We start from the raw sequence: 12,510 nt of genomic DNA, 5'->3' as shown, positions 1-12,510 counted from the left end.
CATCAGAAAGCATCACTCCAGTCTGAACTGTCTGACTTTCAGCTCCGCCTGGCAGTCCTTTATGCTGAAAAGAAGGTTTTTCACCATAATGACTTACAGGCTAGGGCACCTGCCCATCTGTCTAGCAACAAGAGAATTCAATCTGGTGCTGTGGGGAAGACAGGGCAGTCAGGACGTAGTTAAACAGTCACACAGGGCAGCAAGGAGTCAGCGCCAGCATCAGTGGCTCCGAGACAAACGGGGGTGACGGGAGGGGCAGGTTCCCCATCTCTGGAGGCTCTGCTCGTACCAACTGAGGCTTTCGTAGAAGGAATTCAGAACCCTGAGGGGGTGGGACTGCTGAGCCCATTTAGGGTCCCTCCCTATCCAAGATTCTCTGCTTCTGCATTTAATGTCTTGAGCACCTTCTGGATACCCAGCGAGGTTCTGTGAAGGACTAACGAAGCCAGAGCCACACCTGCAAGGAAGGAGCACCTGGGCCACCACCACGCTGCATGGGTGGAAAGCGTTACCCACGCTAGAGGCCCTCAGAGCCAGGTGGTTGAGGGCAATGCAAACAGAAGGCAGTCCCAGAGGACAGCTCCTGCAGTGTGGATGAACGCCAGGAAGGCTCGGGGCTGGATCCAGCCAGCCCTTCTCAGCCTGTGGATCAGAAGAGAGGAGCAATGGCCTTTGGGTTCCTGTTCACACAAATAACCTTACTTCCTTCTGGCTGGAGGAAACACACCAGGCTCTAAATTCAGCCTTTGGGCTTTATGTTACCTACGTTTTCTTTAATTATAGTCTAGGGAATGCTGGTATTCCATTTAAACTGTTATAATAAAGCTCGTGCTTTATATTGTTCTAAAATATACAGCTAAATCACAACGTAACAGAAATCTGAGATCATCCTTTTGTACTAGGGGAGTGCCAAGGGCAGGGACATATTTTGGGGGTGATTGTGCTGAGCTTTACTTTGTGTTGCAGCTAGCATTTTGCACTCTCGGTTCCTGATCAGCACAGAATAAAGGCCGTGAGCCTTCAGAGGACCAGAGATGCCTGTTGATCCAGGGAAGTCACATTCATCCAGGCAAGCCTTAGTCTAGGGACCAAGCATCCATTTTCCGTAAGTAACTCAGGGCTCAATGTCAGCACCAGGCCAGGGAGGCTGGGCTGGAGGGGAGGGAGCAGGCTGGTGTCCACACAGTGCTTTGCTATTGTTTTATCTTCCAGGTCGACTTACAAGAAGGGTATGGAGTCAGCCTGTACCGAATCCAGATATCTCAGTCTTAGATAAAATGTAATCACCATATGTATGCAAGAGAAATAAAAGACAGTTTCTCAATACTTTTAAACTTAAAACCAAACTGGAACTCCCTCCTCATTTTATTGTACTTAGAGAAACACAAGAACTGTACTTAGCAGGTCAAATATGCTGCTCATTAAACAGAAATAAAAGTATTCCAGAAAATCTTCAAATTCCTAATTCCTCTTCTAAAAATGCAACCACCGTAAAAAGAAAACAACTTCCAAACCTCAGGATTTAAATTACAAAGGGGGTTAGAAAACAATGCTTCATTTTTGTTTCGTTTTCCACTAAAACAGCATAAATATATGTTATATAACTGGATGCTAGTTATTAAAACCAAGTTAGAAATCAGTAAAATAACCTGATCTACAAAGCTTTGCCACATTGCTTACAAGCTAACCAGCACTTTAGAATATACTGGGTATTGTTTAAAAAAAAAAAAAAGATTTCAAGTGACTTAAGGTACATGTCTCTGGAAATCCTTATTTAAACATTTTATTCCAATGCCTTATAATAAAGCTCAGAATTTCTGAGCAAGCAGCTCTGAGTAGACCCTAAAGCCCTTGTAACTGGTTATCAAACAATCCAATAGTCATCTAAGATTGCAAATTTTTACCCTCCCAACCTCTAATAGGTTGTCTGCAACATGAGGTGGGTCTTATCTGAAATAGAGCACAGGCCCAAACAAATTACCTAAATATGGAAATCTTGGCCTTGGCTCGCAGGTGTCCAAAAGGGAGGAGTGTGGAGATGAGGGTTGGCACATCTGCCAGGATAGGAAGTCACCTGCACCAAACCCATGTGCTCTGCCTCAGGGCCTGCTGGCCAACCTGCTTATGGCCCAATGCCATTTGCAGAAAAGAAACCAACTTTGTGATCAATGTAGTAGCCAAGTGTGAGACTGGGAAACCCTTCAGATTTTACTAGTGACCGGGAAATCTTATAGAATATAAAATATGGCAGAGTATCCAAAATAATGAAGATAAATTAAATAATGCTACAAGTTAACATTTTCTTCTACCGAGATACAATTCCAGGGCTTAGCTGGAGGTTTCTTTAAAGATCGATAAATAAAAGTGGATAAGGGCCCCATCTTTGCAATTGTGATGGTATGAACATCTGAGTGTAGATGGCTTTTTTAGACAATGTCTTTTTTTCCAGAAAATATCTACTTTACTAACTTTCCTTTAGGATATGCAAGGTAATTATGATATTCAAGGCATTAGTTATCAATATTAATTAAATGTAACGTGAACGCACTCTCTTATTGTTAACTAAAGAATATCAAAATCCCTACACTAAAATATGGTCTTAAAGAGCACCTTCATAGTATTTGCAGAATAAATACATGACTTAGGGAAACCAACAAGGTTGGGTACTTTTCCAGTTAGCGGCCTCCCCATTTTCATATACAAAAACTCACACTCTAGGAGGCTATGTAATTGTCAGACAGCTAACTTCTGGAAGAAGTCAAAGGAAAACACAGCCCAATCTGATTCTTTCTACTATAACATGGAGACTCCTTTCTTTCCCAATGGTGCAAAAACTTACGCCTTGGGGAATGTGACAAATATCACTTTCCAAGTAATAGTCAAGCTTAAAGAACTTTCTTAAGTAAACAATCATCAGCCCTGGAACCGTGACAGTGGACAGCAGCTAAACCTCAGGTCTTGGGAATGTGCTGTTAGAAGAGTGTGGCCGGCTCCCATCTCCTTGGAGTGGGTGGACAGGTGCTGGTGAGCAGAGAGAGGCAGAACCTGAGGGGACGGGTTTATCAATGCTGGCCAAGGGGATCTAGCACCTGCAGGGCAACTCCTGGGCTGGTTCCCCGAAGCCTGTGCTTCTTGCACTCCTCCCTGCCCATCCGACTCTCCCAGGAGAAGGTAGAACATCTCCCTCGGAGGAACAGCATGTTGGCTACTTTGGGGTTCTTGCATCACCCTAAATGTTCTTCCAGATTAGAACCACGTATCCTGCCCTCTTCAACTGCTGGGACCCAGCTGGCTGCCCTTGGCCATGTGGGTAGGAGAGTCAAACTCCCATCCCTACCCTCTGTTGCCTGTGTTCACAGGGATACTGTCTCTGCAGATTCGAAGCTGCCACTCTGGTTTATATCCACAAGCCTCCTGAGAGTTCAGGAACCACAGATCAGCTCCCTGAAGCCAATCATCTGAGTGAGTGGAAGAAAATGCTATTCTGGCCCTGTGGCTGGAGACCCATCCTGGACAGTGGGGGCTCCTCAGCCCCCGGGGCCCCTTTGAGACCTTGCATGAACCTCTGCTCTCTCACGCTGACATCCTCCTGAAACAACAACTAGTAACACTTGCTTTTCCCCTTTTTCTCCCATGGAGATTATCCTCACAAGGGAGCATCTAAGAAGTAAAATAAGTCAGAATTAGCGTTCCAGGTATGCATAACCAAGTGGCCGGCAGAAGAGCACAGCCCTAAAGAGGAAGCTGGTGCTTTGGATCCACAATGTCTCTAACACAAATGTTACATGACCAGGCCATTAAGACCCAGGGGATTTTAGAAATCTCATCTAATGAAATGCGATAAACATGCAAAAAAATTCAAACACAACCTCATTCATTAAATGTTTTCATGACATTAGAAACAAAGCTCCTTAAATATAGCATAGAGCCAGAAACTGGATTAGTTAACAATACGAGAAAAGACAAATGAATTATAGTACATTCATATGACTATTAGGTAGCCATTATATATTAGGATTTTAAAATAGTGTAATACAGGAAAATGCTTGTATTTAGAGTTAACTATATAAGAAAATTTCAAAGAAAAATCACAAGGAAGGGTACTAAAAATTAAAAATCTTTATGTGGCAGCATTTCCAGGTAGTTTTTATTCTACTTTTTTTATATTTCTAAAGTTTTATACAAAGAGAATATATTTCTCTTGTAATCATAACTTTAGTAAAAGTTTTAAAAGGTTCTTTAATGTCAATATTTCCAAATTACACCAGTAAACTTTAGCTATGTTTTTTCTTCCACCTGTTATCATAACTGCATTATGAAAATTAGTCTGAATCCAATTTATATTAATTAAATATGTTTTAATTCCAGTAATTTGGAAGTAATAACACAAAATCGAACACCTAGGCTGGGTTTAAGACAACATTGCAACTGAAGGAACTGAATAATGTTCTAGTAACTTCCTTTGGCTGGACCATGTAGAATTTACTGGCTGAGCAGATCTCATGGTAGTGTAATACATTTACAGTGTTTTTTATAATATTAGAAATTGGACTTCTGGCTTCTGCTTAGACAGCTGCAAAGAGTACGCTCCTAGTCAGGGACAGTGATTGTGCCTGTAGTCCCAGCTACTTGGGATGCTGAGGAGGGAGCGTCACTCGAGCCCAGGAGTTCCAAGATCAGCCTGGGCAACATAACAAGACCCAGTCTCTCTTTTTTTTTTTTTGAGGTGTTTTTTGTTGTTGTTCATACATTTTTTTTATTTCAGCATATTATGGGGGTACAAATGTTTAGGTTACATAGATTGCCCTTGCCCCACCTGAGTCAGAGCTTCAAGCATGTCCATCCCCATTAGGAGTGTATATACACCCATTCCCTCCACCCCCCTCCCATCTGCCCGACACCTGATGAATGTCATTACTATATGTGCACTTAAGTGTTGATTGGTTAATATTAATTTGATGGTGAGTACATGTGGTGGTTGTTTTTCCATTCTTGGGATACTTCACTTAGTAGAATGGGCTCCAGCTCTATCCAGGATAATACAAGAGGTGCTAGATCACCATTGTTTTTTGTGGGCAGAAATCCATGGTATACATATACCACATTTTATTCATCCACTCATGTATTGATGAACACTTGGGTTGTTTCCACATCTTTGCAATTGTGAATTGTGCTGCTATAAACATTCAAGTGCAGATGTCTTTTTTATAGAATGTCTTTTGTTCTTTTGGGTAGATGCCCAGTAATGGGATTGCTGGATCAAACGGTAGTTCTACTTGTAGCTCTTCGAGGTATCTCCATATTGCTTTCCACAGAGGTTATACTAGTTTGCAGGAAGACCCAGTCTCAATCAATCAATGAATAAATAAAAGAATATCTCTCCTAACCTAATAAGAAAGAGCCAAATAATCATTAATATCATAACTTTTCTTGAGCCCATCATACAGCTGGGGTTGCAGGGCAACCAAGTATCCTGAAATCTAAGGAGGAAGAACCTTCCATCCACCCAGAAATGGTAGGATGCCAGCCACGGCCCACCTGAGGCAAAGGAGGGGAGGAAGATGGAGCACCATACAAAGCAGTAAGAAAAACTCTAGTAACATTTTTAACAAATTGTTAAGGGCTGAGTGTGGGCTACCACGAGAGCATGAACCTCCAGGAACTGCAGACACTGCGGGATCTGCTCACCACAGACGTCCATGGCACTCACAAGGAAGCAGAGGGTGGCGATGGGACCTAAGATGCTGTCCCCATGCTGCAGGCCTGGGAGTCAACCGTCACATAACAGGAACAACAGCAATGACCCCAAAGGGGCAGCCACCACTGTGGAAAGGCAGGAAACCACAGCCAGAGCCACCTCCTCATTGAGACAAAAGCCTTGAGTCACAAGGCAGCAAGGTGGCAGAGGAGAAAGGAAAAGAATAAAACCACTCCTGGGGCAGGGGCAGGAAACCATTCCGGGAGTCTCCTACTGCCCAGTGTTCTACATATTCTTCACTATTAATTATTATTATCCCCACTTTGTAGATTACTGTCTCCATTTTATAGATGAAAGATTAATCCATCCCAAAGTATCACACAGGTGTGTCCGACCCGAGGCTCCAGCACTTGCCGCCAGATGCAGGTGTCTGGGTCTCAGGAAAGCCTTGAGAGCCCAGTGAGGAACATGGCTGGAAGGTCAGAGAGCTCCACAGCCTCCCACTAACCACATAGTGGCCTGAAAACACCCTGGCTGATCAGCGTCAGCCTGCAGGCTGTATGGATTTGCACTTTCCTTATCTCTGTCCCACCTGGCGTTTTGGTCAATGACACAGAAGCTTTGCTTGTTAAATTTATGCTAAATAAAACTTAGCACTCACAGTTAATGTGATGAAGGGTCAAAACAAAACTCACCAGTATTTTGAGGCTGGAATTCTGGCCTACAATCAATGGGGAAAGATGCAGAGCTGCATTTAGGTGTGAAACAGTCAATTACAGATACGCAGAATGGAAGAAACTGGTGGATAAGGATGTGTGGAAAAAACCTGGAAGGGGTGGATCACCAATTTGCACCCAGGGCTACCACTTAAGATGCAACGACTCAGAGGTGGGATTTGTGCAAGAATAATGTCATCTCCCAGGAAGCCATCATATTAATATTCTTTGTACAGGATAGATAGCAAAGTTAGCAACCAGTAGGATGTAGAATTAGAAGTTATGTCCCCAAGGACTATCTGCAGTAGCCATTAAGTGTAGCTTTACATGGTAACTGCCTTTAAATAGTCAAAGAGCTTCCACAGGGAAGTCAGTGTGTTGCTCAAGAGAGCACTGCACAAGCAATTTGGTTAATGGCAGGCCATGGCGGGTCCAAAAAAGGAAGACTTTCGGCCAACTCCAGTATCCAACAGTGGCTGGGCCTCCTGAGGAAACAATACTCCCTTCTGCCTCTAGAAGTATCAGGAATGTGACCAATGGTATCAGGAACTTCTTTATCACCTTGCAATCTCCACAAAGCTAGAATTCTACCATTGCATATTATGTAACCCCAAAATCTCTTCAGATCAAATCCACATGTCGTCATCTGAGTGGATCACACAACAGCTGAATGTGAGTGACTCCCAGACTGGAGGGCTCACTCATCCCCTCTCGTCCTCAATCAGCCAGCATCTCCTGGGGCACACAGAGCACCAGGCTCCGCGGAGCACAGCTCTCCTTGGGAACATCTCCTTCATTTCAAAACCCGTGTGTCCGAAGCTTTCTTGCCCATGGACACCAATTCCAACTCTTCTACTCCTGCCAGAGGCACTGCCATATTGCTAGATGCCCAGAGTCAAACTGTGGCTGTACTTAATTCCTGCCTTTATTTTTCTAGCGCCAAAAACTCAGTCCAAGAAAGCTACTCCTCAAAATGTCTCCACATTTCCATTATTCTGTTTCCACTGCAACTTCTAACCAGGACTCATCATCTCACAGCTGGATACTATGTTATCCACCCCTACCCCAGCTTCCCCATACCTGTCTATCTCTCCCTCTTCCACCATGCCTGTTTCCATAGTCTACACATTACTTCTCTTCATCTTACTGTCCTGATGAGAAACTTTCAGAGATGTCCCCAGAGTGTGAGCATGAGAGAAAGGGGGGCCGTGGCCAGGGCTCCCCCAGCCCAGGGTCAGTAGCTGGGGCTACGTAGGAGCAGGGACGCATGTCACCCTCACATAGTATAAAGGAAGTCTAGAGATCTGTGATCAGCAACCCGCAGAACAGCTGGAAGGATTAGATTCAATGGGGCTGACAGAAAAACAGAGCAGAGCAACACAGGCAGCAATGCAGAGGGGACACCCCCACCACAGCCCTGAAGCACCCCTGGAGATCCCGCAAGGACATCAGGGTCTGCCAGTCCCAGGGCCCTGGGCCACCCCATGGGCCAGATGGGGATCCAGACAGACACAGACAGACTTTCTGTGTTAGGGTGACAAAAGGCCATGCTGTACAAACTGTATCATCTTATCCCAATTAATTAGAATTCCAGATGTACGAAGAGAAAAATTCCACTCCCTGCAATAAGTCATGGGGCGGGCATCTGCCTCTTACCTCTGACTGGGGAGTTTAAAGATGGGCTCTTGTAAATAGAAAGAAACACTTTATTGAAAACACTTTTTTTTCTTTCTTTCTTTTAAAAAGTCATTATTTGGCTGCAAATGCATCATTTTCCTCTGGCTAGGAGTCTCAAATATCTGCAAATATGCATTGCATAATGACCCTCTGGCAGGCTACAAAATCACATCTTGCTGCCTTTCATGGAAGAAAAATGAAGAATTATGAAAACAGAATGACAAGATTTCTCTAACCCAGTATTTCCTTTATCAGCTCTGTGCCTGTTTAAGGCAAAGACAGTGGGATGTCAAGGTAAAACTTTTAAGGGAAATCTGCTCGTTTTGTCAAAAGAAAATGTTAGGACCCCTGGCTTTCCTGATTTCTTAATTTGAACCTGGAAAACCTATTGTGGCTATACTGACCAACCTGCATGTTTAAGGAGGGGACTGAGGCTTCATTCTCAAAACCTAAGGGTCTTACATTGGTGCGTCCACCGTTCTTCTAGATTCCTCCCTATCCAGATGAGGGGTGACGGAGGAGTGTCAGCAGATACTGTACGTGTTTTGTAAATAAGATGTGATCTCATTAGAACTATGGAGACTGGAAATAAACTTGGCAGCTACTGGTTTTGTTGACCTTCAGGGACAACCCTGGAACTGAGCACACCCTGCGGGGTGGCCGGAGACCTTCATCTGACATCACGGTTAGTGGGACAGGCTGTGCTGTCACCAGAGTTCTCCTTTCTAATAACGCTGTGAACTCCAAGGCGCAGGCTGCCTCTTGGCTCTATTTTCGTGTCCTCGTCGTGACCGGCACAGTGATGAACACAGGAGCCAGAGACTATTAGGGACCTTCCTTTCGGAAAATGAAAGATGGAGACAGAATTCCACGCTGATCCAGTCCTGATGACCCAAGTGTCTGGGGAGGAGGCCAAGGCACCAGCTCAGCCAGGCCCTGGAGAACCGTGGGGTGAGCACCCCCCGTATGCCCCACACAGGGAGGGGAGGCTGGGAAAGCCCAACTCCTACAAACTCATTTTGAAGCCGTTCATTTTATAATTTTTCTGTTATTTAGAAATGTAGTAAGGCTGTTCCCTGTGTGTTCCTCCTCAGTTGTTTATTTTCCTCAAGGAAGGATTCCAAAGAAAAATCAACATGATACCACTGCAACAGCAGAGGCTCTGAGCCACGAGACGTGTCTCTGTCATCCTGGTTTTCTCTTTTTCTTTTCCTCTCCTGTGGTCTCTTCCTGTCACTTTTTCCATCTCTCCCTCTTCTCTTCTTTGTGCCTTTCCTCTCTGTCTTTGTTTGTGCTGCTATAACAAAATGCCTGAGACTGAGAGATTTACACAGAGCAGACATTTCTTTCTCACAGTTCTGGAGGCTGGCAGGTCCCCTGACCCTCCGCTTCTAAGATGCCGCGTGTTGCCACATCCTCCGGAAAGGAGGAATGCTGTGTCCTGTCCTCACACGGTAGAGGGGCAGAAGACGGTGAACCCACTCCTCCCATGAGCCCTCTTGATCATGGCCTTAATCTATTAATGAGGACGGAGCCTTCATGGCCTAAACGCCTCCCAACAACTCTGCGCTGGGGATTAAGTTTCCAACAGGTGAATTTAGGGGGACCATAGCTTTCTCCAAACCTTCCCTCCGCTCACACTGATTCTCCTCCCTGCTCCCACCCCACCTTCCCTAATCTCACCCTCACTACTCTGTATTTCCCTTTCTGGTGACGAGCGAACAGATTGTCACTTTTCCTCTAGTAAGCATCCTAGATTTTATTTCTTTTTTTGAAATAGGGCTTGCTGATGGCGTTTTGTCATGGCCATAATAAAACTATAAAGGTATCTTAATTTAGCTGTAACGCATTTAATATAAAAGGTCAGTCTTTATTGCAGAATCTCCTCCCATCTCCCTAGCTTTTAGGGTCCTCAAGACCATTCAGAGAGCCGTGGGGAGGGAGCAGCTTCCAGATGAACATGAAAGTTAGCGAAGGCTCCTTGCAGGAGCAAGGAAAAAAAGAGAACACACTGAAACAGGATGTGAGATATAAATCTTCCCCCTTCTGGCTCAATCAACCCAGTAGGCCCAGCATTCCACTCAGCTTCTAAGGTCACCTACATCAGTTTCAAAATAAAGTCACTTCCATTTTCCATAGAAAACAAAGCCAAAAATAATAACAATTTGGGAAAAAAAAAAAAAAAGATTTTCAACCTCCTGGGGGAAACCGTTGCTATTTTCTAAATATGAAATAGGGAAAAAATTCTGTCGTCAGTACTACTGGGAAAAGGAAAACTGAGAGAAAGATGTAAGGGTCACGCATGGACCTGGAACCCCCACAGGTATTTACAGGCCAGGGCCAGGAGCAGAGAGAAGGCCCTCCCACCCGCACAAGGGCACCGTCACCAGGATTCTGGCAAGTCTGAAAGGAAGATAAAGCCTAAAGCAAGAACTGTGCTCTTCCCAAAGTCAAATCAGGGCTGAGTGCTCCTGAAGGACTGTCCCTGGGAAGTAGGTAACACGAGACGCAAGGCCAGGAGACGGGCTCCCCAGCAGAGCACAGCACTGGTGCACACCAGGCTGGATAGGCTGGCCCGAGTTGGGGTGGGCAGTGAACACAGGGATGAGGACAGTCTGGGCTGATCACACGCTCTGCAGGGACCCCGGAAAGCTATGTTGAGTCTGTGAGCTGTTTAAGTTCAAATTCCAAGACCCTCAAAGATCCTCCTTGCCTGTGTTGCCCACTACAGCCACTCTGATCTCTTCCAAGACGCCCCACCCCCATTGCACTCCCACCTTGGTGCATATGCACCAGCTCAGGGCAGGATCGCTTCTTGATTCTTTCCCAAATCCCCATCCAGCCAGGTCCCTAAATGGTCCCCACTGAGAATCCAGAGAGAATTATGCCAGAGCCTGGCCTAGCTTCTGGCATATCTCAAGTGACAGGGCAGCCACCTTGCAGCATGGACGCTTGCCAAGATCCAAGGGGAAATCAGCTGTATGCTCATAATCAAGCCCTACCCCCTCAACTACAAGATGGGGATGACATTATTACCTCATTGTGGCCTCAAGATGATTAAATGAGATAACGCTTGTAAAACATCTAATACAGGGCCAGATGCCTGGTAAATCTTTCATAAATGTTGGTTACTTTTATAATTGATGGCAGAACTGACAGGTAATCTCAAATGATTTCATCTACACATAGGAATATGGATGTGCATATATACAACATAAAAATATGTACTGAAGTAACTGAATATATATGGACATGAATACATAGATCCTATATCTATAATATTTCAATTAAACATTAAAAATCAGGTGTCAAAGGCATTTGATTAAAGCTTAAGAGCAGAAAAAAATAGAGATGCATTAAAATTTCATAAGCTATTTGCAATCAAAGTATATTTTAAAATCTATAAAGTAGTAGTCCTCATTTGCATTGTGACAGGGTTTGAACGAAGCTGTATAAAATTTCTTTCTGCAAAACCATCTCAAGGAGAGTAACCAAAAGAAACGCATATGATATGCAAACTGAACAAACTGTTCAAAACCGTAACTTCCCCTTACCTTTGACCCAATGAGAGTGTACAGCCACTGTATGGTTTCATTGTGGTTTATTACTCCATTCATCCCATCCACATACAACATAATTTGGCCCAAAGCTAGAGAAAAGAAGAGAAAAAGACATTATGGATTTATAATAAATAGTCTTCAATGACATGTCGATAGAGATCTTCATACTTTAAGTACAGGGTATGTTCAGAACCACATCGGAAGAGAATTCTGCCAGGCTCTAAAAACAGCAAACTCATTTCAGAGAGAAAGTGTTGACCACACCAGAAGAAACAAGGGCTATTCCTGGTGCCTGGAAGATGCAATTAAGACACCAATCAAGTGACTGTTGTTTGCGTGTTCCTGGATGTATAAAGGCATGTTTTCCATTTCTGTATCTGTGTGTAGTCCCAAGACAGGACAAAGATATCCATGAGATGGTGTCAGGCTTGTGACCTCCCACTCACTGTGGCCAAGAGGACAAGTAAAGTTTCCAAAAGCGACCTGTCCAGTGCTCCAGCCCTGTGGTCAGCAGGTCCCAGATTCTATGGGACCATCCTGAGCTAATGCAACTTTATTCCTGCAAGGTAAGTCATAGATGTGCACTTAAATATCATTTGTAATTCCTTTTAAAGATTTTCAGATAAAGAATGTGAGATAGCGTGAAAATAAATCATCTGTCATACACCAAGTCCTAGATTCTTAGCTTAGGAAAATTTAGCCGCCATATACTGTGATTATTCTCCAAAGAGACAATATAAGCTATGTCATTAGCAAATAGGAACTCCATTTTTCAGCTTCATCAGCATTAAAATAACCTGAACTCTAGAAAACGAACAAACAGAAGTTACATACCCTAAAATAAGCAGGCTTCTTTACA

The 12,510-nt window shown here is 44.1% G+C and overlaps 1 protein-coding gene across 13 annotated transcripts in view; it reads right to left on the bottom strand.

Moving 5' to 3' along the window:
• The window catches only part of FHOD3 (formin homology 2 domain containing 3), a 423,570-nt gene that overhangs the window by 165,666 nt on the left and 245,394 nt on the right, over nucleotides 1-12,510 (bottom strand). For all 13 annotated transcript variants that reach the window (XM_045527658.1, XM_045527665.1, XM_045527667.1 and 10 more), the window contains exon 6: nucleotides 11,646-11,740. In XM_045527658.1, the coding sequence (XP_045383614.1) occupies nucleotides 11,646-11,740 (95 nt within the window). The remainder of the gene's footprint in view (nucleotides 1-11,645; nucleotides 11,741-12,510) is intronic.

The sequence above is a fragment of the Lemur catta genome, chromosome 16 (genome assembly GCF_020740605.2).
Source record: "Lemur catta isolate mLemCat1 chromosome 16, mLemCat1.pri, whole genome shotgun sequence".
Taxonomy (NCBI): Eukaryota; Metazoa; Chordata; class Mammalia; order Primates; family Lemuridae; genus Lemur; species Lemur catta.
Note: the sequence above shows the minus strand (reverse complement) of the source record. Positions and strands in the feature narration are given on the sequence as shown.